The sequence below is a fragment of the Myodes glareolus genome, chromosome 19 (assembly GCF_982192425.1).
Source record: "Myodes glareolus chromosome 19, mMyoGla1.1, whole genome shotgun sequence".
Taxonomy (NCBI): domain Eukaryota; kingdom Metazoa; phylum Chordata; class Mammalia; order Rodentia; family Cricetidae; genus Myodes; species Myodes glareolus.
The window spans coordinates 43,943,558-43,971,079 of record NC_142044.1 but is presented as its reverse complement, the minus strand read 5'-3'; the positions used below and the strand labels follow the sequence as shown (position 1 = coordinate 43,971,079).

General features: G+C 49.4%; 2 protein-coding genes across 3 annotated transcripts in view; one reads left to right on the top strand and one right to left on the bottom strand.

The window, feature by feature from the left end:
- The window catches only part of Chadl (chondroadherin like), a 20,761-nt gene extending 10,881 nt beyond the window's left edge, over positions 1 to 9,880 (top strand). The window contains exons 5-6 of one of the 2 annotated variants that reach the window (XM_085678450.2): positions 289 to 487; positions 9,419 to 9,880. In XM_085678450.2, coding sequence (XP_085534576.2) covers positions 289 to 478 — 190 coding nt within the window. In that variant the 3' untranslated portion in view covers positions 479 to 487; positions 9,419 to 9,880. Of the gene's footprint in view, positions 1 to 288; positions 3,267 to 9,418 lie in introns of those variants that run through there. The other variant, XM_085678449.2, reaches the window with a different exon arrangement.
- Positions 7,323 to 27,522, bottom strand: L3mbtl2 (L3MBTL histone methyl-lysine binding protein 2). Its single transcript, XM_048445097.3, has 17 exons — positions 27,401 to 27,522; positions 23,726 to 23,963; positions 22,309 to 22,442; positions 20,774 to 20,897; positions 20,281 to 20,360; positions 17,691 to 17,808; positions 16,929 to 17,063; positions 16,329 to 16,417; positions 13,974 to 14,205; positions 13,481 to 13,557; positions 13,079 to 13,183; positions 12,186 to 12,333; positions 11,754 to 11,836; positions 11,177 to 11,411; positions 10,451 to 10,516; positions 9,491 to 9,604; positions 7,323 to 8,792 (listed from the first exon to the last, which is right to left on the bottom strand). The coding sequence occupies exons 1-17, from the start codon at positions 27,422 to 27,424 to the stop codon at positions 8,680 to 8,682; spliced, it is 2,115 nt and encodes a 704-aa protein (XP_048301054.2). The 5' UTR covers positions 27,425 to 27,522; the 3' UTR covers positions 7,323 to 8,679.

Here is a 27,522-nt window from a genome sequence, read left to right as displayed (position 1 = left end):
GAGCAGTCTAATCCACAGAATCATGGCTGCTGGAGAACTCAGCACCGTTAGCAGGTATCAGTGTAGTGTCTGGGACACGGTGAGCACTGCTGTTTCCATCCCTTTTTATGCAGAAGGGATCAGAGGCTTAAAGTGACTTGGAGGCAAGCCACCCAGCCAGAACTCTCCGTGGACACTGTCCCTCTTTCGTACACTGCCTCAGAGCTCCTGACCCCTCCTCATACTCCTCGGGAAATCTCTCACCCGTGCACGCCCACAATGAGCTCCCCATCTCTCGTTCCTCCTCAGGTGGCTCACTGGGCTGAACCTGCGGGTAGGGGCCACCTGTGCCACCCCTCCCAATGTCCGTGGCCAGAAGGTGAAAGCTACAGCTACTGTCTTTGAAGTTTGTCCAGGCTGGACTGCCAGGAAGGCCAAGAGGACACCAGCCTCCAGGTTCAGCGCCAGGAGAAGCCCTAGCAACAGAAGACATCAATGAACAGACAAGGTGGGCCCTTAGGTGGGAGGGAGGTCTGGGTCCCAAGCTGCTGGGAAGCCAGAGCCCTGATTTTTCTTGGTCCTGAATTGTGACTCCTGAACTGGGCGGTGATGATGCAGTCATGTCCCTCTCCTCACTGGACACCACATATTTATCCCAGTCCTGTTTTACTGGTCTCTGTTGACTCCACCCTTTGCTATCCTGACCTCAGTCCCGGCAGGAAAATGGAAGCTCAGGTGTGTTGGCTCTGCCTCCCACCACCTGTCAGTCACAGGTTGAGATGCCCTTGAATGTTGGGGGCCATGTGAGGGGAGCAACAGGCAAAGCCCTGAGGACTACATGTCCTGAGGACCTCATGTTATGGAGCACAGATGAGTGCACCTTCTGTCTACCACATCCCTGTCTATGGGCTGTACAAAAACTCTCAGGGGTCTCTAGCCCCCCACTGGACAGTGGTACTGGTACTTACAATAATAGGGACTGACTTTTCCCAAGCATTGCTGCTGGGCCAGATTAGTGATTCAACCACCACCTTTAGAAAGAACTTAGACATATAGAATTGTTAATAAGATTTGGTTAAGATGTTTTTGTTTATATGTTACATGTGTAATTTTTCATATATTTGTTATGCCTCAATAAAGTATTAAATGTTAAAAGAAAGATGTTTTTGCTAATAGCTTTGAGGTGAAAAACTTGCGTTAACTGAAGTTTAGAAAGGCAGAGTTGAGTGAGGGACTCGTTAATGTCAGGGAAGAACAAGGCAGTTCAGTTATTAGCTGGCGTGCTTTTCTTGTTAGGATGGGTTGGTGATCAAAGATGACCATCCATCCCTTGTGCCCATTTGTCTTCAGCTTCCTGATATAAAAAACTGTTGATGAGTAGGTATGCACTCTGTGGATTTAAAGTTTTTAAAATTGTTTTTCATATATAAAAGTTTAGATTTGTGATTCAAGACTTTTATAGTCTTAAATAAACAATGATTGGTCCTTTCTTTGTAACCACGAAATACAGCCTGCCAGTAAAAGAACTGGCTAAGAAAAATACCTTGCTTGCCCACACTCTGTTAACCTATAACAAGCTGCTTGGACATTGGACATGAATGTATGCGGGTTCTTGGGGCAACTAATTTTTCACTTCTGATGTGTAAAATGTTTAGTCATGTAGGGATATGGAAAACATGGTTTTTACTTGTAGTCACTGTAACCACTCACTTAAAATCTTTATACATCTTGATTTTGCTGGGGTATATAAGCTGTAAGGAGAGAAAATAAGAAGAGAGAAGGAAAACACTAGGGAAGATGCAGAAGGAAGTCCTCAGGAAAGAGGAAGGAAAACATCAGGGCACGAAGGGAACACAAAAGACGAGAGCAGAACAAGGACAAGAAGAACAAAGCCGCTCTCAGCCCTCAGGAGTCTGTTTTCCTTGACAATTCTGCATCTGGTTCCCAGTCTCTCTGACCTGCACAAGACCTGCCCTCTGCACTTGGCTCTCGGTTGTAGCTAAGTGTCTTGAGGTATCAGTGAAGGAAGGCTGAGCAGGCTCCATGCGGCCGCACGGTGAGCCACTACATGTAGGAGGCCCTGATGCAGAGAGATAGGGTCACGTGTGGAGCCCAAAGGAAGGAGACTGTTCAATTATCTTTGAACTGAACAGCAAACAGCAGAAACCCCAGGGCCGGAGATAAATGTATGTACTGCTCTTGTAGAAAACCCGAGTTTGATTCCATCACCCATGTGGAATGGCTCACAAATGTTTGTAATCCCAGCTCCAGGGGATCTAACACCTCTGGCTTCCACCAGCATTCAAATGAGATGGGGGTGTGTGAGACAGAGGTGAGGTGGTGGTGGATGCAAGTGTGTGCACACACAAAGGAAAGTAAGAGTTCAAGCTGCAGGATACAAGTCCTCCTTAGGAGCCAGACTTGGAGCTAGTTCTAAGGACAGTAGCAAAAGTACACAATTGCCACTCACTGGCATCACCTTCTCTAGCCTTTTGTTAATCAACAGTACAACGGAATCACCTAGAACCCAGATGCCAACACTAGACCTGGACGGTGACAAGCAATTGTAATCCTGGTCCTTGGAGGAGGCAGAGGGAAAATGTTAGGTCACATTGGGCTGTAAGAGATAGCTCCATAAAATCAAAATGGATCAAATAGCTCAAGAGGTCACATAGTCCCCTCGAAGCCACTGTACCCTTTATTTACATAAACTTCTTACACTTATTTGTACGTGTATCTTGGTGTGCACAAGAAGGTCTGAGGACAACCCGAGGGTGTCATTTTCACCTATGTGGGTTCCAGGGATCAGACTCAGGTCCTTGGCTTTGTGGAAGTGCACACACATACTCCACTGCCCTGCTGGTCTACACCACACACCAATCCACTGCCTTGCTGGTCTACACCACACACCAATCTGTGAGGCCCTGTCTTCCCTGTTCCTCGAGGCCAAAGCACAGGATGCAGAAATGTTTACGCTAACCAGCTTAGTTTTCCCTGCTCTGCCAGGCGGAGGGGATTAGTTCAGAACCATGTTTCCGTCTTGATATGGTAATTTCACCTGCTAAGGAGGGTCCTCACAGGCGCCCTGAATCTCCTCCTATCTGTCTGTCAGGGCTCCCAGCTCGATACCCCCTGCCTGGCAGCTCCTGCCACTGGTGCCAGGCCCTCATCCCCTTGATCTCACCCCTGGCTGGAAGGGGGCTTGCCACTCCTGGGCCAAAAGTATTTAACCCTGGATTAAGTTGAATAAATTGGGCATTCTCTTCTTGAGGATGACTCGAACACTCTGTCTGTGTGTGTGCGTCTATGTTTTTTAACCCCTAGGACAATATAGAACTTGTGGGAGGTGGGTGGCAATGCTGACCCCGTGGCGTGGAGTGACCCCCACACCACTCCACTGCCCTGCTGGTCTACACCGCACACCCACTCCACTGCCCTGCTGGTCTACACTGCACACCCACTCCGCTGCCCTGCTGGTCTACACCGTACACCCACTCCACTGTCCTTTTTCCCATCTGTAAATGAAGCCAAGATGCACCTCACTAGGGCACCCACAGAAATGAATCAGCTAAATGTATAGTTTAGCATCTAGCATAGAAGGTTCTCCTTCCCTCAAAGGGTCGAAGACTGGATCTTCAGAAAGGTTGGGAAGCAGAGGGTGGCCTCCCAAAGTGCCGAGATTTGATCTTATGGAAAGTCTCCAGTGGATGAAGTGGGGTGTGAGGAGGGAACGTCAGGATGATGCTAGCCAGCAACTCTACTGTTCAGACTCTGAGGCCTTTAGTTCCTACCCAAGGGCAAACTGAGGCAAAAACCTCCATTTCCAAGAGGGGCTGGAGTGATGGCTCAGCAGCTAAGAGCACTGGCTTCCAGAGGAACCAGGTTTGACTCTTAGAACCTACATAACTTGTATCATGTACCTTATCCTGCCAGGTGTGGCGGTGCATGCCTTTAATTCTAGCACTCAAGAGGCAGAGGCAGGTGGATCTCTGTTAGTTTGAGGCCAGCCTGGTCTACAAGGCAAGTTCCAGGACAGCCAGGGCTGTTACACAGAGAAACCCTATCTTGGGGGAAAAAAAGAGAGACCTTGTCCAACAGCTCTGGAAACTGAGGCACGGTTGAGTTTGAGGCCAGCCGAAGCTACAGCGAGACCCGTTGGCAACCGCAGCCTAAGTTATGTGCATTGCATCTCACTAACACTAATGCTCCAACTTTGTGCCAGGGTGGAACTAGGGACAGGTGAGCTCCCAGAACCACCAATGACAATACAGCTGTAGTTGCTATGGAGACAGAGGGCAGTCTCTATTGCTTGTCCCTTTCTGTGTGTTAACTGTCTCAATACTTGATGCTGAAGTGACATGTAAGTCGAGGCCATGTAGGTTGGACTTCAGCAAGGGACCCATCTCATACAGGTGTGGTACACACATCTGCAGGCCCAGCACTCAGGAGGTGAAAGGTTAGAAGTTGAGGTCAGCCTGGGCTACATAAGACCCTGTTTTTGTTGTTTTAATAGAATAACAGGAATCTGGGGGGGGGGGGAGGGCTGGAGAGATGGCTCAGCAGTTAAGAGCACTAGCTGCTTTCCCAGAGGACCCGGATACAATTCCCAGCACCCACATGGCAGCTCACAACTGTCCAGTTTCAGGCGATCTAACATATTCACACCAATGCACATAAAATAAAGCAGCTATAGTAATGAAAACAGATTGGTACTGGCATAAAAACAGAGAAATCGACCAATGGAATCGAATAGAAGACCCGGATATTAACCCACAAATCTATGAACACCTGATTTTCAACAAAGGAGATAAAAGTATACAAAGGAAGAAAGAAAGCATCTTCAACAAATGGTGCTGGCATAACTGGATATCAACCTGTAGAAGAATGAAAATAGATCCATATCTATCCCCATGCACAAAACTCAAGTCCAAATGGATTAAAGACTTCAATATAAATCCGACCACACTGAACCTGATAGAAGAGAAAGTGGGAAGTAGACTACAACACATGGGCACAGGAGACTACTTCCTACATATAACCCCAGTAGCACAGACAATAAGGGCAACAGTGAATAAATGGGACCTCCTGAAACTGAGAAGCTTTTGTAAAGCAAAGGACACTGTCACTAAGACAAAAAGGCATCCTACTGAATGGGAGAAGATCTTCACCAACCCCATATCAAAGGTCTGATCTCCAAAATATATAAAGAACTCAAGAAACTAGACTTCAAAATTCTAATTAACCCAATTAAAAAATGGGGCACTGAACTGAACAGAGAATTCTCAACAGAAGAAGTCCAAATGGCCAAGAGACACTTAAGGTCATGTTCAACTTCCTTAGCTATCAGGAAAATGCAAATCAAAACAACTTTGAGATATCATCTTACACCTGTCAGAATGGCTAAAATCAAAAACACCAATGATACCTTTGCTGGAGAGGATGTGGAGTAAGGGGAACACTCATCCATTGCTGGTGGGAATGCACACTTGTGTAACCACTTTGGAAATCAGTGTGGCAGTTTCTCAGGAAATTCAGAATCAACCTACCTCAGGACTCAGCAATTCCACTCTTGGGAATATACCCAAGAGATGCCCAATCATACTACAAAAGCATTTGTTCAACTATGTTCATAGCAGCATTATTTGTAATAGCCAGAACCTGGAAACAACCTAGATGCCCCTCAATGGAAGAATGGATAAAGAAAGTGTGGCACATCTACACATTAGAGTACTACTCAGCGGTAAAAAAACAATGACACCTTGAATTTTGCATGCAAATGGATGGAAATAGAAAACACTATCCTGTGTGAGATAACTCAGACCCAAAAAGATGAGTTTCGTATGTACTCACTCATTTGTGGACTTTAGCCATAAACCAAGGTCATTAAGCCCATAGTTCACAAGCCCAGAGAAGTCAAATAACCCAAAGAAAATCATATATAGATCTTCCTGGAAATTGGAAGCAAACAAGAATGCAGGGCAAAAGCTGTGATCATGGGGGTGGGGGCAGGGGTGCGGGTGAGTTTGGAGGAAGGGGAGAGGGGGAAAGGGAAGGGAGAAGGGAAGGTCTGGCAAGAGCTTGAGGGAGCAGGAGGACGCATATAGGAGCAGTGAAGAAGATACCTACAGTAAGGGATCCATTTTAGAGTTGGCAAGAGACTTGGCTCTAGAGGGGATCCCTGGTGTCCATGGGATGTCCCCAGCTAGGTCCTTGGACAGCATAGGAGAGGGAGCCTGAACTGTCCTTGTCCCACTATCACACTGATGATTATCTTGAGTATCACCATAGAATCTTCGTCTGGCGAGGGATAGAGATAGAGACAGAGACCCTCATCAGAGCAACGAACTGAGCTCCCAAGGTCCAGTTGAATGGCAGAAGGAGGGAGAAGATGAGAAAGGAAGTCAGGACCGCGAGGGGTTGGTCCACCAACTGAGGCAGTGTGCCTGTTCTAGTTCTAATGGGAGCTCACCAAATCCAGCTGGACCGGGTCTGAATGAGCTTGTGATCAAACTGGACCCTCTGATTGTGGCTGACAATGGGGGCTGACTGAGAAGCCATTGATAAAGGCACTGGGACTTGTTTTTATGAACCTTCATCTGGCGATGGATGGAGATAGAGACAGAGACCCAAATTGGAGCACTGGACTGAGCTCCTAAGGTCCGGTTGAAGAGCAGAAGGAGGGAGAAGATGAGCAAGGAAGTCAGGACCGTGAGGGGTGCGTCCACCCACTGAGATGATGAGTCTGATCTAATGGGAGCTCACCAAGGCCAGCTGGACTGGGACTGATGGAGCATGTGATCAAACCGGATTCTCTGAATGTGGCTGACAATGAGGGCTGACTGAGAAGCCAAGGACAATGGCACTGGATTCTGATTCTACTGCATGGACTGGCTTTGTGAGAGCCTACTCTGTTTGGATGCTCACCTTCCTAGACCTGGATGGAGGAGGGAGGACCTTGGACTTCCCACAGGGCAGGGAACCCTGACTGCTCTTAGGACTGGGGGGGGGGGGAATGGGGGAGAATGGGAGGGAAATGGGAGGAGGGGAGGAGGTGGAAATTTTTAATAAATAAATTAAAAAAAAAAGGCCTGGGTCAAAGTAAGCCTAAGGTCTAGTCAGCCCAGGCTCTTAATCATTCAGCAAATGATCATTCAGCAAATGATCACCATAGCTCCCTCTGATCATCCATGAAAAGGCCAGGGAGCCTGGGAAGGCCAGGCCAGAGTTGGAATGAAAGCCAAGCATCCACCCTCTTGTTGGGGGTCTCATGCTCCTGACACATATAGGCACTCAGTCATCTTCTTCCCAGCATCCTCTCCTGTGCCTGATGCCTACTCACCTCATTATTTCTTTTTGAAAGATTTTATTTTTAATTACATGTTTATATGTACATCGACATAAATTATACATTGTACCCATGGAAACAACAGGTGCGGGTTCCCCCTGGAGCTCAAGTTACAGGTGCTTACGAGTGGGTACTGGGAACTGAACCTGTCATTTTGCTGTGGTCTTCTATCTTCTTCCAGACCTATTTACCCTTTGAGGAAATCAGGCTGTGATAAACGCCTCTCTCATGGCCTAGGTTCTGCACACGGTGGGCTCTGTCAGGACTGAGTTCTCTCCTAACCTTCCCAGTCTGTACAGACTGGTCACTCACACGTCACCTCAGGGATGAGCCCAGCCTAGGTCCTGAGCAAAGTCAGGGAGCACATCTCAGGATGATGGTGCAGACTGATCAGCACAAAAGGCGGCTGTGCAACACAGCACAGCACAGACACAGCCACGGCAGACACGGAGCCATGGCCACACTGCTTCTCCAAAACAGAGAAACAGAAACGGCCGAATGCAGGAGCCCCACTGGCTTTCTAGATGTTACCGGAGGGCTAGATGACCAGTTTCAAGAGTGTTTAACTGGGGCCAGGTGCACTCCTTTAAACGTAGCACGCAGGAGACAGAGGCAGGTGGATCTGAGTCAGAGGCCAACCTGGTCTACATAGAAAGATTCTGTCTCCAAAAACAACAAAGCCAAAACAACAAACAAACAAAAAAAATGCACAATAAAAAATGCGACTGGGAAATACAAAAGCTCAAACTTGAGGTAAAGATGCGACTGAGCAGTGACATGGCTGACCAAGCCAGGGAAATGAAAATGCTAGGTCCAACCCAAGCCAGGCAGGATCCCCAGGGCCAAGTTACTGTATGATCCTGTACCTGGCAGCAAGTAGCCTGGTCAAGTGCCCCCTGGGGCACAGGTCCCTACAAGTAATTCCTTAAGAAAGGAAGTCAGTGTTCCTGTCAACCCTGAGGTCAAGGCCATTCACAAGTCACCCAAACCCACTACTCTTCACTTCTCAATTACCTGCCACAGCAGGATCTTAGGGCACTAGGCAGGGCAGGGCACCCCCAGGAGGCATGAGGTCCTCAAGCTGTTTTAGGCAGAGGTGGCCTCATTCACACCCAGAGCCCGCCAGGGCTGCCCGCTTGCGGCTGCTCTGTAACGTCACTTCCTCCACTTCCCTGGGGACACATGGGGGCAGTCCAGTTTTCCAGTGTGCTGAGGATGCAGTGAACAGACCAGCTTAGACCTCGAGCTGCCCAGTCCATAAGCCTGACCAGTGGGCAGAGGTGGGCCTAGAAGACCAGGCTGTCCATTCGGTGTGCAGCAGTAAAGCCAGGGTCCAGATTGACACTAGGGACGGCTCAGTTGTCCCTCTCCTGCTTGATGCTCTCAATGGGGAGAGGCAGCTGTGGACTGGGTGACCGGTCAGGCGAGGGGATGTCCTGGTGCTCTTCCTTCACACACACAGCAATAACTGGGGACAGGGAGGTAGTGGGGGAGCAGAGAATGAGTGTGTGAAGGTGTGACAGCCTGGGGTGGGATGACAGGCTAGTAAGGGAGCTGTTTTCCCGGGGTGTGGAGGGAGGCAGTGCTTTGGGGCTAGCAGGGAGCCTAAGTGACCACTTCACTCTCCTCCTTACCCTCCCAGAAGCAGCAATAGAGAAGGCCCATGAGTGCAGGCATAGCCAGTGAGGTAACTCAACAGATAACATCACTTGCAGCCAAGCCGACAACCTGAGGTTGGTCCCTGAGAACTGACCCCTGCACACCGCCCTCTGATGGCCACATGTGTGCTGTGGTCTACTTGAGCAATCCCAATGTACATGAATAAAAGTTCAGGAGAGAAAAAAAAAAGGCCCCAGGCATAGCCTAGGCAGGGAGACTGTGCCAACAATCTGCTCCTGCCAACCTGCCACCCACCTGAGTGAGCATGCGGACAGTTAGAGGTGGGGTGGAGGCGGGAGCCAGGACACTGGTTGGAGAGGTTCTGTCCAGTTACACTGGTTGGGTGTTTAGGAGGACTTCTAGTTCCAGAGGTTCAAGAACTTTTTGGTGCCTGGAAAATCCCCTTCAAACGCAACACTATTCTTTTGTGCCCAGGTGGAAGAGCAAAGAGGCCACATCTCAGAATGGAAGAGCCTGGCCCTGCCTCAGCTCAGCCCAGCTGCTTACTGTCATCAGAAATCGGCTCCGATGAGACCCCCAAGGCCTGTAGGTCATCCTCCAGTAAGGGCTTCTTGGAGCCCTGTCTGACGGGTCGAGTCTTGGCTGACGGGACCCTTTTCCCTGTCAATGAAAACAAAACAAAGCCAGCATTGGTGTTAGCAGGCAGTGGGCACAAGGTAAAGTGGCCCTGGACTCCATCAATACCCCTTTTATTGGCCAGGTGCCTGAGGGCAAAAGTGTTGTGGCTGCTAATTTTCTTTCTTTTTTATTTGAGAATGGGTTTCTCTGTGTAGCCCTGACTGTCTTAAACTCACTCTGTAGACCAGGTTGGACTTAAACTAAAGAGATACACCTGCCTCAGCCTCTGAGTGCTGGGAATAAAAGCATGCACCACCACTGCCTGGCTAGGTTTCTGACGTTTGATTTGACTGTAACATGGCACAATCAGGTCCCACTTTGAACAGCACAGTCTCTATCCAGAAGTCACTGCTGCCCAGCGACCGAGTCCCTGCTTTGGCTTTGTCTCCCTGTAGATTATCCTCTTCTCCGTCTGTCTGGTGGCCATGTGTAGAACCACCTTTTACAGTCCACAGTAGAGGATGGCTTTGTCACCTGCCCTTCTGTCCCCTCCTCTTGCAGTCTCATGATTTACTAAGGGTGGCTCCCTCTGGACAGCTAGATGGAGTCTGCCCCACTCAGCTGCTCCAGGAGGGTGTGAGGGAAGAGAGCCTTGGAGCCAGGGCTCCTTTCTCTCTTTCTTCACAGCCCCACAGTGACAGGTGCTTCAGGCAAGCAGGAGCAGTGATAGGACACGCCCCCCTTCAACTCTTTCCTGAATGTGTTCTGATCCCCTAAGGCACAGGGTCCCCTGGGGCAAGTTCCAGGAAGAGGAACGGTGGGATCACAGAGAGACCTATGCATGGCAGCACCCAGAAGCCAGTGCTGGCCTTTTGGGGCTTCACTTACTTTTCTTCCCAAATTGCTTCTTTTTCTTCTTTGTGGCCTCTTTGCCCTTCAGAGGTGTGTTTGGTTCTAATGTTTGAAAGAACAAAAGAGATAAGTTCTGGAAGGGTACAGGAAACCTCCTAAAAGACTCTTGGCCCTCATATATGGGGAACTCCAAATAGAGAAGCTGGAGCTGGACACTAAGAGCAGGATGGGGAAGGTTGGAGAACAATTACACCATCCACCCCTTGTCACCAGGACTGCTCAAGGGGTCTGGGTGCACAAGGACCCAGACCTAGGGCAGAGTGAGATGAAGAAAGGTGTTTTACAGGGCAGGGGAGAGGGAGACAAAGAGGGGGGGGCACGAAAGGCAGAGCACACACTTTGCTTAGAGCAGTGGTTCTGAGCCCGTGGGTCGTGACCCCTATGGGTGTCGAATGGCCCTTTCAAAGGGGTCACCTAAGATCATCGAAAATAATGTTTACATTACAATTTATAATGGTAGCAAAATTAGAGTTATGATGTAACATAAATAATTTTATGCTTGGGGATCATCACAACATGAGGAACTGAATTAAAGGGTTGCAGCATTAGGAAGGTTGAGAAGCAGTGGCCTTAAGAAACCTGGAGACTTCTCAGTCTCATGCCAGAGAACTATGCTGGGCATGGGGAGGAGCAGCTGGCAGGAAAGAAAAAGACAGGTGAAGAAAATCCAGGAGTTCTCAGCGCTGCCCCCCCGCACCTGACCTGCAGACACCGGTGGCTGCAGCTGGTAGCCGGTGAGCTCACACCAGCCCACAGGGTAGATGTCCGGGGATTCGCAGTCTACCCACTGGTCGTACTCGTTGTCCCATCCGTCAAAGTGAATGCTAAGGAGCCGATGCACCACCCGCTTCACAGTGGCCACACAGATGAGCCGGGGCTCCATCAAGTCCACAGCCTCTAGCTTCATGCCCACCTTGAAGCCATGGTTGGGGCAGTCCTGGTTAGGGGAAGAAGGCAGTTGCCCAGCTGGCCAGTGCTAGGCCTGAGCAGGGTCACCCAGGTAGGCAAGGAGCTACTGACAGAACTAGGAGTGGGGAGAGGGGCCACTGGAGCAGGTTCCTTCAGACAGCAACCCCACTGTATTCTTTCTCAGGTGCCAGTCCCTCTGACAAGAAGAGACCGGTCCACACTGGCCAGAGCGTTCATGTTACAGACTTTTCTAGAAGTGGCTGATCCCAGCAGTAAAGACTTGAAAAGATGGGGTTGAAATTGATGTCAGTGAGCAGAGCCAGTCCCCAGGCTGCCACAGACTCCCCAACCCAGTGCTGTGTCTCCTCACCATGTTAAAGAGCCTTGCTGGAGCTGCCTTTGACTTGGTCTTCTCCAAGTAGGTGTCCCAATCAAAAGGCCGGGTCTCATACCCTGGAGGGCAGAACGTTTAGATGAAGAGAGGAAAGCAGAAGCAGAAAGTAGGAAGTGGGAAAGGGGCAGAGCAATACACAGTGCGAGTCACTGCAGCTGGCTGACCCGGTCTAGTCTGCAGCTGCCCTCCTCCCCAGGGCGACACCTGCTCCGGGAAGTCATGCTGCACAGGTCATGTGCTGGCTTAGGACACACAGGAGCTCTGTTCACCAGTCACACATCAGCTACGGGGCTGGTCAGCCAGGCAGAGGAAAGGAAGGTAGCAGTGGCTGTAGATGCCCACATCTCTCTCACACCACGGTGCCACACATCGGGTCTGGACTTGTGGCCTCACACTGCAAGGCCTTACCTTTTGGGGGTGTGAGCTCAATGTCATTCTTTTGGCAGAAGGTGGCTGGGAAGATGGCATGGGAGGAGGCATGGTAGCAGAACCAGTCTGAGCCATCCGTGGAGGGCCCCCCATCCACACAGATCATCAGGTAACCATCCAAGAGGACCTAGAGGAGGAGCCAGCAAGATGACTCAAAAGGTCAAAAACACTTGCTATCTGGCATGACTCAAAAAGCTACACAGTAGAAGGACAAACCAACAAATGCCCTCTGACTTCCATGCACATAAAATAAATGTAATTAAAAACAAGCCCTAGGGACGGGTGTAGAGAAATAAGAGTACTGTGTCATTAACTGTAGACCGCAGGACCCCCCCCCCCCCACCGAGTAAGGTAGCTATGACTGAACACGGAGGTGGCTCCAACTGGATGGATGGAATCTGTCCTCCACTAAAATGCCCCAAGGTGTGTGGTGGAGCACCCAGCGCTCAGGAATGTGCATCTGTGGGATGAGGCATCCTCTTCACTGAATGGCTGACCCATGCAGCCACGACTGCACCTGCCTTGCTGCCACTGGGCTCTCAGCACATTTAGGGAGCACAGGGCTAGGCACAGAGCAGGCTGATATCCTCAGGCTGTAGCAATGAGGCAGGCAGGAGCAAGGAGTTGGGCCGAGGCTTTGGGCATGCAAAGGAGATGCAAGTGGCAGGGGACGGCCTGTACCTGACACTGGACAAGGCTCATCTGTTGAGTGTGTCTCAAGCCCTAACATGCAGGTAGGTTCTGAGTAAAGAGCAGGAATGGTCTCCCTCTAGCACACTCAAGTTCATCACAAGCGGCCAGTGTCAGAGTCCCAAGAGCCTAATTGCAGGGTACAGACAGCCATGCTGGAGGTCAGAGTGGCCTAGGCTCACCTTGCAGATGGTTGCTACACAGATGTTGCCCAGATTCAGAGGGTCAATGGCTTCTAGTTTCATTCCTTCCTCAAACCAGCCACCTTCTGTGTAGACAGCTCGGACCTTAAGGGAACGAGGCAATTGAGGATTCAGGGGAAGAAAGAGGAAACAGGCTTCAGGTGCTGCAGGCCTGGGATGAAACAGGGCAAGGGAAGTGTGGTGGTGCCAACCTACAATCCCAGAACTCAGGAGGCTGTAACAAGCCAGCTTGGGTTCCAGCGAGACCCTGCCTAAATCTACTCCCTAACAAGTTTGTTAAGGACCATGAAACATCTTTTACAAAAAAATGCAAGGGACAGTCCCAGAGAGAAGTCAAGCGCCTGTAGCCCGGGAAACAAGTGCCCACAGGCTGCACCTTACCTTCTTGAAGAGGTAAGGAACAGCGTCACAGTAGATTTTCCGGAAGGTGGGGTGATGGGACATGTCACATCGTTTCTCTTGGGGAGATGACAGAGAAGAGAGGAAGAAAAGGGAGTTGAAGGCAGCCAATAGTTGTCACATACTTCCCCCAGAATTATGGGGCCAGGCAGGCTAATTTGTTCTCAGCTGTGCCCCAGCTCCCCACCCTACATAGAGAAGGAGACAAGTCTAGCCGAGAGGAGCCCAGAGCAGTCTTGTGGCCTATTCAGCACAGGGGAGCTAGGCTTTTCCATGCTGGCACTGTGACGCTATTCAAAGATTGGGTTGAGTGACCCGAGTCAAGTCACTGGGTCTTTCTGACCCTCACACTGTCCCTTGCAGGGCAGTGATGGCAGTCCACCTCACTACACTATTGTGAGGTACAGCAAAGGGGTTCCTACTGATCTTTAGAGAGGCTGCGCCCAGAGTCACACCAGCCAGGGGCTCCACTAACCTGACATCTTGATGCCATGGCCAACACGCCGGGACCAACCCACTGGGTGAATCAGAGGACTCCACATATGGCACCAGAAGTCATCATCACTGTCACCATCCTCATAGAGAAGCCTAAGGCGACCCCCAATTACTGTGTCTACCACAGCCATGCGGGTCCGTGACACCTGGGTCTTGTCCACCACCTCCAGGCGCATGCCCTGCCGAAAGGGGTACTTCATGCTTTCCACCATCTGCAAGGACACGGAAAGGCCATCTGCTTCAGTCACCCAGCCCTTATACTCCTGCTCTGTCAGCAAAAGATAAGCGTGGTGGCATACATCCTCAATCCCAGAACTCAGGAGGCAAGGTGGGTAGATCTCTGAGTTCAAGACCAGCCTGGTCTACAGAGTAAGTTTCAGGACATCGAGGGCTACACAGAGAAACCCTGTCTCAAAAAACCAAAGTGAACCAAAAAAAAGGCCATCAAAGGAGGGACTGGAGAGATGACTCAGAAGTTAAGAACACTTGCCCTTCCTGAGGACCCACATTTGGTTCCCAGAACTGATATGACAGCTCACAACCTATAACTCTTGTTCCTAGAGAAAAATTGCCCTCTTCTGGCCTTCAAGGGTTCTGCACGCACCCAACACACATATACATGCAGGTTTAACATCCATACACATAAAAATAATTGAATCTGTTTTTTAGAGGTCAGGGAGGACAGGGAAGGGCAGTGAGATCTGAGGCACTGCGCCCTCTGTCTTGCCTGGGTCCCAGTCCCTCAGAACAGCAGAGGGCAGACCTTCAGTTCTCAATGGGTGCCCATTTCTCACCAGATTTCAGTTAGTCAGGATGGTGGGAATCCCAGAGTCTACTTCAGACCAAGGAAACTCAAATGACCTAGAAAAGTATAGGCAGACTCAGTTCTGGTGTCCACTGGGCCTCTCACGGCTCTGCACTGATCCCTGGGCACCTCACACTCCATGCTACCACCTGGTTCTCTGTGGATGGTACATGCAAGATTTATGTCTAACAGGCATAGTAGCTGTAATTCTAGCACACAAGAGGATCATAGTGAGATCATACTCCACATAGTCTAGGTTGGTTTAAAAATAATGCTGGGCTGTGATGTACACCTTTAATTCCAACACTTGGGAGGCAGAGGCAGCAGGGTTTCTGAGTTCAAGACCAGCCTGGTTTAGAGTGAGTTCCAGGACAATCAGGGCTACTCAGAGAAACCCTGTCATGGAAACAAACAAACAAAAGACCATTTGCCTTTTAAGTCTGTAGAAAAACAGCAGAAACAAACATTTGGAAGGACCCAGGCACAGCTTTCCACCCACACCCAGATCACGTCTGTGATGGCCCCAATTTCCACTCCATCTTTATGTTTCGGAGTTGGCTTCCACATCATCTCTACCCATGCAGGTACAATTCAAAAGCCATAGCCTCTAGGAAGCCTGTTTGATACCTGCTCCTCTGAGAACACAAGGCCAGGTCAAGAGAGAGTCCTGGCAGCAAGTGTTGCACATTTCCTGTATCTTGCTGGGACGCCTTCCCAACCTCATAAGGACACCCTGAAAGCCTGGCTTTGCTCAGGAGCCTGTGGGGGGGGGGGGACCCAGTGAGAGGTCTACTGAGGTGGGAGAGACAGTATTCTGTAGAGTTTGGGATCCTTCTGAACGGTTACTATACACAGACCTTTGTAAGGTAAAGGCTTAAGTAATTTTCTAAGTTTTTGTTGTTTTTTTGAAACAGGATTTCACTGTATAGTCCTGGCTTGCTTAGAAACTACTATGTAGATCATGTTGGCCTCAAATTCACAGAGATTCATCTGCCTCTAAATTTCAAGTGCTGGGGTTAAAGGTATGTACCACCATGTTCAGCCAAAGTAGCCTTCTAAATTGAAACGATCCTCCACACAGATGGGCGCACGGTCCAGGTCAGATGGTGCCTACCTCATCATTATTTGTGTGCACGACTCTTTCGTCTCCCACTAGGTGGAGAATTTAGGCACTACATATATACACACACTTTGTATTCCCATAGTGCTTTGTTTTCTATAGTGTATTTTTATTTTATGCACATTGGTGTATTGCCTGCATGTATGACTGTATGAGGGTGCCAGATCCCTTGGAACTGGAGTTAGTCACCACCAGAGGCAGTTCTGGGGCAGTTCTGCCAAACCTATAGTCATAGAAGAGCACTGCGGCGGGGACTAGAAGCATTACGCATAGTGCTCGTATATAGAGAGCCCTAGGTCCCACCCCCAGAACCGCAAAATCAAAATAAAACCCCTGAAATGAATCATATGAAGGATGGAGAAAAGTGGGAGAGGGAGGGAGGAGGGGGATAGCTGGGAACACAGCCAGACCTTGATGTGAAAATCTGCAGGAAGCGTCCTGGAGCCCACCAACCGCTTCATGAGGTAGCTCTTCCAGTCAGTGAACTTGACATGGATGGCTGCAGAGACACCAGCACAAGCCGGTAACATAGACGGACAGCACCTTCATCAACCCAGGGAGCAGCTGGGGCAGGGACTACTTAGTTTCGCCACTTCATCTTATAAAACCAGCCTCGAGGGGCTGGAGAGATGGTTCACGGTTAAGAACACTGCCTGCTCTTTCAGAGGACACATGATAATTCACAACCATTTCTAACCCCCAGTTCCAAAAGATCCAGCACTCCTTCCAACTTTCTCAGGCTCCTGTACACACCTGGTGAACGACAGACATTCACTCCGGCATAATAAGTGTGTATGCATATTAAAATAATGTATACACACATGCATATATATATATATATATATATATATATATATGCTCTATAAGTCCAAACTGCCCAGGGATTTCTAGGCTGTAGGGAAGGAACAAGGGGAACACGTACGTTTTGTTCGTGAGTTTCCCTTCCACCCGGAGTCCTATGGAACTGTCATGGGGAAGAATTGGCATGGGGTGCTTCCCCATTCACTCACTCCGTGGAGGCACCAGGATCTTGCTGTTGATGGCACACCACCCAATGGGGTGGACATCCACAGTCCCCAGGTTGCACCAGAAGTCATGACTGGCATCATTTTCAAAGCCTTCATACCGAAGCAGCACTCGGTACCCTGAAAGGAAGGACAAGGGGACCTATGAGGAGGAAGGAGATGGGGAAGGTATGTTCTCAGGCTTTTGTCCTTTTGTAGCCCCAGTCAGATTTCCTACTTCCTATGCTGGGAAATGTTCCAGATATGTGGAGTCTCTGATCTACAGAACAAAACAAAATCCATGCCATATATTAAGAAAGCATTCTGGTCTGGTGACCTCTTCTATACCTCCATTGTAATAACCAGAATAAACCTTGAAAAAAAATCAAAATAAGGGGCAGGAGAGATGGCTCAGTGGTTAAGAGTACTGCTGCTCTTCCAGAGGTCCTGGGTTCAAGTCCCAGCACCTACATGGCAGCTCACAACTGTCTGTAACTTCAATTCCAGGGGATCTGATGCCCTCATACATACCTGCAGGTAAAACACCAATGTGCATAAAATAAAAATAAATAAATCATTTAAAAAAATCAAAATGAAATGAAACTTTAGTTTTTGAGTTTGCCCAGTTCTGTGCTTTCATCTAAGGGAGACTCTCTAAGAAGGAGAAAGAAAGCCAGTGGGTAAGGTTTTGATTTATGAAACCCACCCACTAGATATGTCACTCTGAAGACGGATTCCAGACCCTGCCCTGACCAGAGGAATACCCACCAGCCGCCTGGATGACAGAGGCGATCCAGTACACCCGGCTGGGGAGCACAGCATCACTGTTGAGGACTTCCACCTTCATCCCCTTCATGACATCTTCCCACTGGTCATAGAGGGGTACCTGTGTGGTGATGAGAGCATTGAAGGCTGAGGAGCTGCCTCAGGCCTGAGCCGTCCTGTCCTCTGCACCTTAACTTCACACATCATGCACCATGCAGAAAACCAGGAATGAAGAGTGAAACAAGGCCTGCCCACTGTCCAGGAGCGTGGGATGGCAGTGTGCTATCAGGCGGACATCAGCCATGGGTGGAGGGTCAGAGGCACAGACCTCAATTCTCAGCATTCCAGGGTCAGCTCCAACTCTCCTGCCAGTTGTACAGCAGTTATCATAGCACAGAGACTACCCGCTTTAGCATCACTCAACCTGAGTTTACACAGAGCGGGCAGAACACATGCGCTCACCCCAGCCCTTCCCCACTGGGCATGGTCTGGCACCTCCCCCCACAGCCTAAGCCTGATTTGCTGCCAATTTCAAGTTGATCCTCCTTTGGATCGTCTTTCACTATCAGACCTGGCCTAAGCTGCTCAGGTAACAATCCATCTCCCAAGGCAGACCGGCTCACAGAGGCCTGGGCAGCACACAGTGGCCAGGCACACAGCACAAGCTCCTTACAGAGCATCCTTTATCTTGTGTTAAATATGACCTAATTGCCAGGCAGTGGTGACACATGCCTTTAACCCGCACTCGGGAGGCAGAGGCAGACGGAACTCTGGGAGGCCAAGGCCAGCCTGGTCTACAGAGTGAGTTCTAGGACAGGCTCCAAAAGCTAACAAAACAAAACAAAACAAAACACCTAATTTAACTACAATAAAAATGGGGTGGGGGCCCCACTGGAGAGATGGCTCAGATGGCACTAGCTGCTCTTCAAGAGGTCCTGAATTCAATTCCCAGCAACTACATAGTGGCTCACAACCACCTGTAATGAGATCTGGCATGCTGGCATACATGCAGCCAGAACACCAATAACAAATTTTTAAAAAAATTGTGGGGACTAGGAGAATTCGGGGCAAAAGAGAATGTTTTCTTACCCTGCAGGAAAGATACACACTCACTAGCAACTCAGAGAAAAACACAGTAGGACATAAGACTGCTCTCAGGTCAGCCTGAGACCCTCTGAGACCCTGTCTTAAATTAAAACAAAAGACAAGCCAGGAAGAGGTGGCGCATGCCTTTAATCCCAGCACTTGGTAGGCAGAGGCAGGTAGATCTCTGTGAGTCCAAGGCCAGCCTGGTCTACAAAGCGAGTTCCGGGACAGCCAGAGCTGTTACATAGAGAAACCCTGTCTTGAAAAGTCACCTCCCCTCAAAAGACAAAAGATCTGGTGTAGGTGTTACTCCAGGCCAGCACAAGAACAGCTGCTGAGTGCTATTAATTTCTTGGCCTCAAGTTCATTCAAATCACTCAAATGGCCTGACCCTTCACTCTCCAGGAAGAACCGGAAAGGAGTCCCCCACTGGAGTGTGTCTGGTATTAGAAAGGTCCTTAGACAACCCGAGGGTGCAGCTTGGTGACATAAAGAACATGCAATTCCTAATTGGAAGATTTGATGCCCCCCCCTTTTTTGCTTTTGTTGTTTTTTGTTTGTTTTTCAAGATAGGGTTTCTCTATGTAGCTCTGGCTGTCCTGGGACTCACTCTGAAGTCCATGCTGGCCTCGAACTCACAGAGATCCACCTGCTTCTGCCTCCTGAGTGCTGAGATTACAGGCATGTACCACCACATCCAGCCCCGAGAGTCAACTGGCAGGAGGCTGGGCATGGTGTCACATGCTTGTGATTCCAGCACTGGGGTGGTTGAGGTAGGAGGACCTAAGTTCAAGGCTATCTTCAGTTATATAGGAAGTTAGAGACCAGCTTGCGACATATAAAACCCTGCCAGAAAAAAAAACAACTAAAAACAAACAAACAAATCAGGGCTGGAGAAATGACTTAGTGATTAAGAGCACTTGTTGCTCTCGCAGAGGACCAGGGTTTGGTTCCCAGTACTCACATGGCAGTTCATGGTCATCTAGAGAACTCCACTTCTGGAAGATTTGATGTCCCCCCCTCTTTTTTGCTTTTGTTGTTTTTTGTTTGTTTTTCAAGATAGGGTTTCTCTATGTAGCTCTGGCTGTCCTGGGACTCACTCTGTAGTCCATGCTGGCCTCGAACTCACAGAGATCCACCTGCTTCTGCCTCCTGAGTGCTGAGATTAAAGGCATGGACCACCACACCCAGCATATATTGTATAAGCATATTGGTGCTTCATCTTCACCCCAGAAGAAGGCACAGGATCCCATGGGAATACAGTTACAGATGGTTGTGACCTGCCACATGGGTGCTAGGGGGTTGAACCCAGGACTCCTGGAAGAGCAGCTAGTGCTCTTAACCACCGAGCTCACTCTCCAGCCTTGCAAGGCAAAGGAGGATTTCTGGGGAATGGCCACTGTTCTCAGGGACAGCTCAACTGATGTGTGGGAAGCAATGAGGCAGGCAGCCTGAGATGTCCCCTGGCTATTCCTGGTTGTCCCTCCTTCGTTGCCAGGGTACTCACGTGTTTAAAGCAGCTGACAGGAGCAGCCTTGTAACTGTGGTCCTTCAGAAACTTTCCCCAGTCGAACCCTAAGACCAAAGCTGCAGAGCACAAGGAAGAGTTAAAGTAGGGGTCTCATGACACGGGGATAACACTCCAACCTCTTTAAGGCTTTCTTTGTGTAATTTGCTCATTAATCACTATGCTTGGAAAACTGAGAGGCCCCTTCCACCGGCTCCACACACCCTGGACCTCTCCTGTACCAGGAAGACAGAAGCCATGGAGACAGACGCAAAGAGAAACAAGGCAGCTAACTCTGGTTTCAGGGTTATCACAGACCCAGTAACTGAGGGCCACTGAGAGAACTGCCTAGGGTCATTTCCACAACATCCAGCAGGCGGAGACAATTCATGGTGAGCATGGACCCCCAACTTTCCAGCAGGTCACCTTTTCTAGTCCTTCCTAGGCAAGGCCACCCCCTGACCTTGGTCCCCATCCCAGGATTCTGTCCTACCATCTTGTCCTGTGGGTGTTCCATCTGCTAGTTGTCCTGTCCCCTGTGCGTGGAGGAAGGCTCCAATTTTGGCAGACCAGGCTGCCTTGTGCAGCACTTTGGCTTTCTTGGTGGGTGGCTTTCCCTGGAGGGCAAGAAGAGAAACACACAGGCTGGCAGATATGCGTTGGGATCTGTTTCTATTTTGCTTTTTTTTTTTTTGAGATATGGTGGTTTGGAATTTGCAGTTCTTGTGCCTCTCTGCCTTCTGATTGCTGGGATTCTAGGCTTGTGCCACCACACCAAGAAAGAAAGAAGAGCTAGCTTCCTTGGGACTGCTGAGGCTGAGCTCATAGTCTCGGTCCAGCTAATTAACTTTCTCTGAGCTTAAGTTTCTTTTGTAAAACAGATGATGAGCTGGGAGGTGGTGGCACACGCCTTTAATCCCAGCATTTGGGAGGCAGAGGCAGGCGGATCTTGGTGAGTTTGAGGCCAGCCTGGTGTACACAGAGTTCCAGGACAGCCAGGGATACATACACAGAGAAACCTTGTCTTGAAAATACAAAAACAAAACAAAACTGATGATGAGTGAGAACAACCAGGGGAGGGTTATGGAAGGCTGGGGTCGTCTTCTGACTTCTCAAGCCTCCCCCCTAACATTTCCCCTGCAGTCCTCTCCAGGCTCCCAGCTCCTTGGAGAGCTATAACTGAGTGGCTGCGGAGGGGTCAGAAACTCTCCAAACCCACAGGCAACATCTGTTCATACGTGAATGGCCTGGAGAGTCTACTCCAGAACATTCTGGGGAGCTTTCATCAGGGCTCAGGGAAAGCTCACTTACACAGGACAACTAGGCAAATGACAAAGGCCGGGAGTCCATTCAACACACAGCTAAGCAGAGGCACACATGCACAGAGCGGTTCTCAACCCTTCTGCGGGAAGGGAGCGCCAAACAACTGTGTCACACGGGTCACATATCAGATATCCTGCATATCAGATACTTACATTATGATTCATAACAGTAGCAAAATTACAGTTATGACGTAGCAATAAAATAATTTTATGGTTGGGGGTCACCACAACATGAAGAACTGCCTGGGCCGTGGTGACACACACCTTTAATACCAGCACTTGGGAGACAAAGGCAGGCAGATCTCTGTGAGTTCTTAGCCAGCCTGGCCTACAGAGCTAGTTCCAGGACACTCAGGGATACACAGAGAAACCCTGTCTCAACACCCCAACCTCCCCCAAAAAAACACTGGGTGGTGGTGGCGCACGCCTTTAATCCCAGCACTCTCTGTGAATTTGAGGCCAGCCTGGTCTGCAAGAGCTAGTTCCAGGGTAGCTGATACCCTCTTTTGATTTTTTTAAAAAAAAAAAAAGAAAAAAAGAAAAGAAAAGAAAGAATTGGGTGGCACTTTCTGAGGCAAGGTCTCACGTGCCTCGAATGACCACTAGAGATGAGTTCCCCAAACTGACTAATGTGTCTGCCTCCAATCATGTGATGGCTCAGCTCAGCATCTAGGACCCCAAGAAGGGCATGAGTGGCTGCTCTCACCTGCAGTCTGGCCAAGATGCTGGCTTTCTTGGAGTTGGAGGAGTAGCTCCTGGAACACGAGACACTGCAGAACCTCTTGGTCTTGGAGAAGAAAGCGTCTCTTGTGCCCACGATACCACACATCTCACAGACCGCTGGAAAGAGAACCCGGCATGTGACTCCAGACATAATTACTTTAAGTCAGACCAACCCATGGGCTCCCCGGAGTCCAGAGCACTGTGTCAACCATGTGAGTGAGAGGAGGAGGAGGAGGAGGAGGAGGAGGAGGAGGAGGAGGAGGAGGAGGAGGAGGAGGAGAGTGCCTGTTGTTCTGTCAGGAGCAAGTCTCACTACATGCTCCCTCTGCCGTCCCCTCCAGCAGCTGCCACTCCATCTATCCACCTAAGATGGCATGCGGTTCCTCCTGGGCCTGCAGCAAGAGCCAGTGCTAAGGGGTTGAAAACCCACACGAACACCTGCAGAACCTGGTGACAAGTTTTAGAGAGAGGACAGGGACAAGAGGACAAGCTGTGTTTCCCTGACTTCACCGTAGGTCAAACAGTGCTGTGGCCTGGGCCCCAGTGACATGGGCATCTGAAGTGCTAACCAGCTTCCCAGAGGACCCATCTGCAGCCAGGGTCATGGACCAGCCCCTGGCCCAGCGGCTCTCCCTAGTGATTCCTGCTAGTACTGAAATGCTCAGATTTTGAGAAGGGCGAAAGATGAAAAAATGGGGGGAGAAGTCAAGATGGTTGGAAGGAAACCGGATCCCATTGCCCAGGAGTGCAAGCATGAAGGAATAGGAGGGGCTGTCCGCAGATGGGAGCCTGCGTCTTTCTCAGGACACACTGCTCACTCTGGGACTGGCAACCATCAAGATCCACCTCTTCGAGGTCAACTGGCTTTCAGATGATCTTTGACTACGCCCTTTGTCCGTCCTCTGACCTGAAGGTCACTATCCTATATGTCTCCCTACAATGTGTTAGCTTGTAGTCCATAAGCTATTTGCAGGGCTGGAGAGATGGCTCAGAGGCTCAGCCAGATGTCCTGAATTCAATTCCCAGGCACCACATGGTGGCTCACAACCATCTATAATGAGATCTGGTGCCCACTTTTGGCCTGCAGGCTTACATGGAGGCAGAACCCTGCATACACACTATATTAAAAAAAAAAAAAGCTATGTGTTTGCCGCTCTATGGGTCTCACCGCCTTCACACCCAGACCTAGACTACCCAGGCGACTCACACTAGGGCAATGGCACCTACCAAGTGTTGAATAGACACAAAAGACACGAGGTGTCAGAGAATTATACTAACTAGACTGCAGAAGAGGAAATGACGCTCAAGGACAGTCCCTTAGATATCTGCATGGCTCTGCCCTTGTTCTCCCACAAGCTCCCGACTCCTCTCCATCTTTAAGGGCGCCGTGAAGAAGTCACCTGGCTCAGAGCCACTTCCATCCAGGGAGCGGGTGTTCCCAGGGCTGAGCAAATGCAGAGGCGAGGTGGGAAGCTCCCCGGCTTCCCGGTCTTCATTCTCCGCCTCACTCGACTCCTCCAGATAGGAGCTACTCTCACTGCCTGCGCTGCTGTTGTAACTTCGGAAGCTGTCGTAGCCCCCGAAGAGTTCCAAGTCATCCTCCTCCTCTTCTTCCATTGGCTCTGAAGACGGCGTCTCCTAGAGGAAGAGTGACATGTGCTTGGCTTGGGAAGAGAATCTGCAGACCTGCTAATCCACCTTGTGTGGGCTGGGGATTTGAACTTTGGTCTTCTGAAAGAGCAGTAAGAGCTCTTAACTGCTGAGCCATCTCTTCAGCTCCCTACAGGATATTTTAATATGGATAAATCAGAATATGGATGGGGGCTGAGTTCAATTCCCAGCAACCACCTGGTGGCTCACAGCCATATGTAATGAGATTTGGTGCCTTCTTCTGACCTGCAGGCAGACATACAGACTAAACACTATACACTGTAAGACTTATTTATTTACTTAATAAATCTTAAACAAACAAACAAACAAAAAACAAAACAGAACACGGATGGGGTTACATCTAGATAAACCTACTGTAAGCTAAGTTATTCTAAATTGAAGAGTTGGAGTTCAGTGATTAAGACTGGTTGTTCTTCCAGAGGTCCCAAGTTTGGTTCCCAGCACCCACAGACTCATAACTTTCTGTAGCTCCAATCTCAGAACCTGACGCTCTCTTTTGGCTTTCATGTGCATCAGGCATGCACATGGTGTATACATACACACATGCAAAATGTCTACACAAAAAAAATCTTTTTAAAATAAAAATAAAGCTGGTTAGTAGCACTCGGGAGGCAAAGGCAGGCGGATCTCTGTGAGTTTGAGAGTTCGAAGTCAACCAGACTGTTCCAGGACAGTCTCCAAAGCTACAGAGAAACCCTGTCTCAAAAAACAAAAAAATTAAATCATAGAAATACACACACACACACACACACGTGTGTGTGTGTGCATATATTGTAACGTGAAAATTCATCTAATACATCTAGGAAAACAGGTATCATGGTACACAACTTTAATTCCTGCACTCAGTGGCAGACACATTACTGTGAGTTTGAGGCTCACCCCATGTGCAAGTTGCAGGTCTGCCAGGATTATACAGTAGATATCACCCCTCCGACCCCTGCTTTTATTTTTTCCCCATTTTAAAGGCAGGCAGGCAGGCTTTCTCTGTGTATTCCTGGTTGTCCTGGAACTCACTCTGTAGACTAGGCTGGCCTTGAACACAGAGACCGGCAGACCTCGGTTTCTGGAGTCCAGGGATTAAAGATGTGTGTCACTGCTCAACCTTCTCTCTCCCCCCACTCCCCCAAGACAGGGTTTCTTTGTGTAGCTTTGGAGCCTATCCTGGAACTCACTGAGTAGACCAGGCTGGCCTTGAACTTACAGAGATCCATCTGCCTCTGTGCTGAGATTAAAGGTGGGTGCCACCTAGGCCCAGCTCGACTTCTCTAAAAGAAGTCAGGCACGGCGGCACATGCCTCTAATTTCAGTACTCAGGAGGCAGAGGCAGGTGGATCTTGTAGACTTCGAGGCCAGCCTGGTCTACAGACCGAGTTCCAGGATAGGCTCCCAAGATACACAGACAAACCCTGTCTCAGAAAGAAAAGAAAGAAAGAAGGGAAAAGATGACACCTAGCCTACCTTAGCATAGCTAACTGCAAACTGTGGTTTGTGTATGCCTCTGCTCACCACGACCTCTCACAGGGGGAGCTTGGGCACAGAGCAAACTTCAAAGTACAATGTCCACTGAATCAATATTGTTCTCACACCACTATAAAGTCAAAAAATTATGTCAGGGATCAGAGCTCTACATAATAATAGCGTGGGGAGAGGACTGGAGAGATGGCTCAGTGGTTAAGAGCACTGGCTGCTCTTCCAGGAGACCCAGTTCAATTCCAGCAACCATATGACAATATGACAGCTCACAACTGTGTGTAATTCCACTTCCAGGGAACCCGACACCCTTACACAGACATCCATGTAGGCAAAACACCAATGCATATAAAAAAAAATGATAAATCTTAAAAACCACAACAATAATACATTATTTAAATTAACTTGAATCAGGAGGACTTTAAATTAAAAAAAAAAGTAGAACTATACTAAATACCTCAAAGGAACTTCCTGGGCAGACGGCATTTGAAATTCAGCTTCCCTGTTCAGTATATGCACACCCAAAAGGAGCCCGGGCTGTGCAGGAACTCACACGGTGGACCAGACTGGCCTTGAACTCAGAGATTTACCTGCCTCTGCCTCCATGGTGCTGGGATTAAAGGTGTGCTACCACCATCTGGCTCAAAAACACATTTAAGGTCAACAGCTGTGGTAATCCTGTTAATGTCTAGCACATTGTCCCTTGCAAGTCTAGTCAGTAAACCTATTTTCTTCCTAAAAGAGGGGGAGGCAAAGGCAGATAAAAGGTGAGACCCAGACTGTCTCAGGGAGGCTCTGAGCAGGATGCCACAGACAGTAATTGCATGGCGGTGTGGACCACAGCTTACACTTCAGCTCGGATCTTAATCAACCACTGATCCTCGGGTCATTTACCTTCTGAGAACCTCAGTCTTCTCACCTGTGGCAGAACGTGTTGGCTCACAGAACGTGGGGTACAGATGTGATACTACTTAAAACCCCAGGGTTCAGGGCTGGAGAGATGGCTCAGCGGTTAAGAGTACTCACTGCTCTTCCAGAGGACCCAGGTTCATATTCCCAGCACCCACATGGCAGCTTACAACTGTCTGTAACTTCTGTTCCAGGGGATCTGACAACTTCACACCAATGCACACAAAATAAAGTTAAATAAATCATAATAAACTATAAAAAAAACCCAGGGTTCAAATACCACCTCTATTGCTTCCTAGCTGTATAATCCACAGCAAGTCAACTCCCATTGTCTCAGCTTCCACAAAACGAGGACAATAACACTTTATAATAGTATTTTGGGAAGAAGGGATGACAAAAGTAAACCATGACAAGAGCGCTCCGTAAACGTTGGCCATTTATTACTGCGTGGAAAAGGGAAGAGACTTCAAAAGGAAGGGGTGGTGGGTAACCGGCCACTGTGTCATGGAAGACGTGACAAAGTTTTGGAAACTGACACACTTGGTGGCAACCTCTTGCCCTTTGAATCTGTGTCAACTTCCGGGGGACACCAACAGGCTCTTTTAAGCCCTCCCTAATGAAGATGGTTATGCCTAAATTGGCAGACAGGCACGTGAACGCCCCAGTGTAGAGTAAAAGTCTACTTCTATTTCCCTTTACTTCCCGCGTGGAAGCGACAGGCCGCACAATCCCTAAAGCACGGGACCACGAAACCAGGAAGACAAAAGAAGAGTTGTCGCAGTTTCGAGCCCCGTTTCCTTGCCCCTGGATGGGGAGGCGTTTCCTTCCTACCTTCTTCCACGGACCGAGCCCACAGCACAGGAGCAAAAACGAACCCGAGTGGTCTCCGGTCGGGACTAAGTTCCTTACCTCAGTTTACCAACCCTGCACCTCTCCAGCCCCAAGAGGTCGCTAAAACGACGCGTCCGCCCACTGAGGCCTTCGGGGTTCCCTTTCCCGGCGGGGCTGAGCCCTCTCTCTCTTACCTCAGTGCCCCGCGATTTCTCCATGATGCCAAACTCACCAGGTGCAGGAAGCCATATTGCCCTCGCTGCTGACCGAGAGTGTGCTCACTGGCTATTGAGCCTGAGCTGTGGACCAATCATCT